The sequence below is a fragment of the Penaeus monodon genome, chromosome 16 (genome assembly GCF_015228065.2).
Source record: "Penaeus monodon isolate SGIC_2016 chromosome 16, NSTDA_Pmon_1, whole genome shotgun sequence".
NCBI lineage: Eukaryota > Metazoa > Arthropoda > Malacostraca > Decapoda > Penaeidae > Penaeus > Penaeus monodon.
The window spans coordinates 16,261,329-16,263,828 of NC_051401.1; the positions used below are offsets into that span (position 1 = coordinate 16,261,329).

A 2,500-nucleotide genomic window follows, 5' to 3' on the forward strand; every position below is an offset into this window, starting at 1 on the left:
TGTGCGTGCGTGCGTACATGCAGTGTGTGTGTGTTGTGTGTGTGTGTGTGTGTGTGTGTGTGTGTGTGTGTGTGTGTGTGTGTGTGTGTGTGTGTGTGTGTGTGTGTGTGTGTGTGTGTGTGCGTGTGCATGAATACATATACATACATAAATATTTATTATCATATATACATGCATCTATGTATGAAATAGTACATACCTCAAAATCATATGGAAGGATTTTAATTCTAATGCACCAGAGCATTTTTGTATCAACGTGTTATAACGTGTTCAAACATGAACCCTTAAATGATGGAAATAACGCATCGCCGCCAGTTGGAATTCAGGGAATTCAGTTGGGAGAATAGGCAAATCATTGACGCTGTGGAACAAGTTTATGGTAACAATGCCCCAAAGAAATCAACAACCTACAAATGGATAAGTCGGTTCAGAAGTTGAAGAAGCAAATTGAAGATGAACCCCGCAGTGGCAAGCCATCAACGTCAGTTTGTGAGGAAAACATTGATGCTGTTCGCGATGTGATTGAAAAGGACAGACGAATAACCACTGAATCAGTAGCAGACACACACAACACCTCTGTGGGTTCTGCACACACAATTCTGGTGGAGAGTTTGAGGCTAAGCAAGTTCTCTCCACTGTTGCGCCAAGATCAGCAGCAAACAAGGGTAGATATTTCAATGGAAATTTTGAACAAGTGGGATAAGGACTGAAGCTTTTGTGCAGAGAATTGTGACGGGGGATGAAACATGGCTCTACCAGTACGATCCCGAGAACAAAATTCAATCAAAGCAGCAGCTGCCCAGGGGTGGAAGTGGACCAGTCAAAGCAAAATCTGAACGTTCAAGAGAAAAGGTCATAGACACTGTCTTCTGGGATGCAGAGAGGATATTGCTGGTTGACTTCATCGTGAGCAAGAAATCTGCTTATCATGAATGCGTTTTGAGAAAACTGTCCAAAAAATCCCAGGAAAGCTGAACGCGGTCTCTGCTACCACGACAATGCACCCGCTCACGGCGCTCGGCAGACAAGATCTGTGCGACGTGAATTTCGAGGGTAAATAGTCTGACCTCCACCTTACAGTCCCGATTTAGCCCCATCCGGCTTCTTTTTGTTTACAAACAAAAAATAATTGAAAGGTACCAAATTGACCCTTAATTTTACTCAGACGGACTTAAAGGCTGGTATCAACGTTTGTAGAAGTGTATTGACCTTAATGGAGCATATGTCGAAAAATAAGCATCATAACTGAAACCGTTTTTTCATACTGACCTTTTTCCACGAAGCCCCTGAATATATATCCGTGTATGTGTTTCTGTCATAATCATCATTGGTCTATTTCCCTTATTTTCCATGTCGATTTCGCTGTGATTTTATGCTGGATTTGTTTTCTAGTACATTATCGGTTTATGGCAGTAATTCTAACAGTGTGTGCTTAAACGGTCAATGTGATCTTATGAATACATGCAAGGAATGTATCAGTAAATCATTACACCCATGATTCCCCCTACTCACCATCATTAACATCACTATCATAGCACCATCATCATCTTCACCATCGTCACCACCACAGCACCATCATTATAAGCACGCCATCACCATCACCACCATCATCACCAACACCACCCCGTCATCACCCTTAATTCTACAGTACCATAACACCACACCCCCGTCACCCCCCACCCCTCGACCCCCAATCATCACCATCATCCCACCCCTTCCCACGCCCGCGACGCCCCGCCTGACGCCCCGCCTCTCTCTCTCTCTCTCCCTCAGACCCGGTGACGAGCATATCCGACCGCCTCCCCAGCCTGCCCCAGCTCGCCCGGCCGCGCCCCATGATCCACTCGCCGCTGCAGCCTCTCCTGTCCTGCCGCCCGCCCTATCTCAGCGGTGAGTTGTTCATTTTGAATGTTTTTTTTTTTGGACAGATATATTTTGGATTTCTATTCTTTTTGTTTTTTTTTTTTTTCTTTTTTTTTTTTTTTTTTTTTTTTTGTTTTGATTTGCTTTGTCGTCTTCTGTATGTTAGGGGTAAATCGAGGTCGTTTTTTTTAATCTTAATCGCCTTCCTTATCTTGATTTTCTTTCCTGTCTTGATCTTAGTCGCCGTATCTCTATCTTAGTCGCCAACCTCACATTGGCAGCTATTTAGTCTCTTCTTAACATTTGTATTATTTAAATATCATATCACTATTTTTATCGTTATTATTATCATTATTATTATTATTATTATTATTATTATTTTATTATTATTATTATTATTATTATATTATTATTATCATTATCATTATTGTTTTGTTATTATCATTATTTCTTTATTATTATTATTCTTATTTTTATTCTTCTTCTTCTTATTATTATTATTATCATTATCATTGTTATTATTATTATCATTAATATTATTATGTAATGATATATTATATAATAATAATATTATTATAATAATAATCATTATCATCATTATTATTATTATTATTATTATTATTATTATTATCATTAT

At 39.0% G+C, this 2,500-nt stretch overlaps 1 protein-coding gene across 1 annotated transcript in view; it reads left to right on the forward strand.

Moving 5' to 3' along the window:
* The first annotated feature begins 1,724 nt into the window (after window positions 1–1,724).
* Window positions 1,725–2,500, forward strand: part of LOC119582954 (homeobox protein DBX2-like) — a 5,612-nt gene continuing 4,836 nt past the window's right edge. Inside the window, exon 1 of the mRNA XM_037931468.1 lies at window positions 1,725–1,890. Within this exon, the coding sequence (XP_037787396.1) occupies window positions 1,836–1,890 (55 nt within the window). The 5' untranslated portion in view covers window positions 1,725–1,835. The remainder of the gene's footprint in view (window positions 1,891–2,500) is intronic.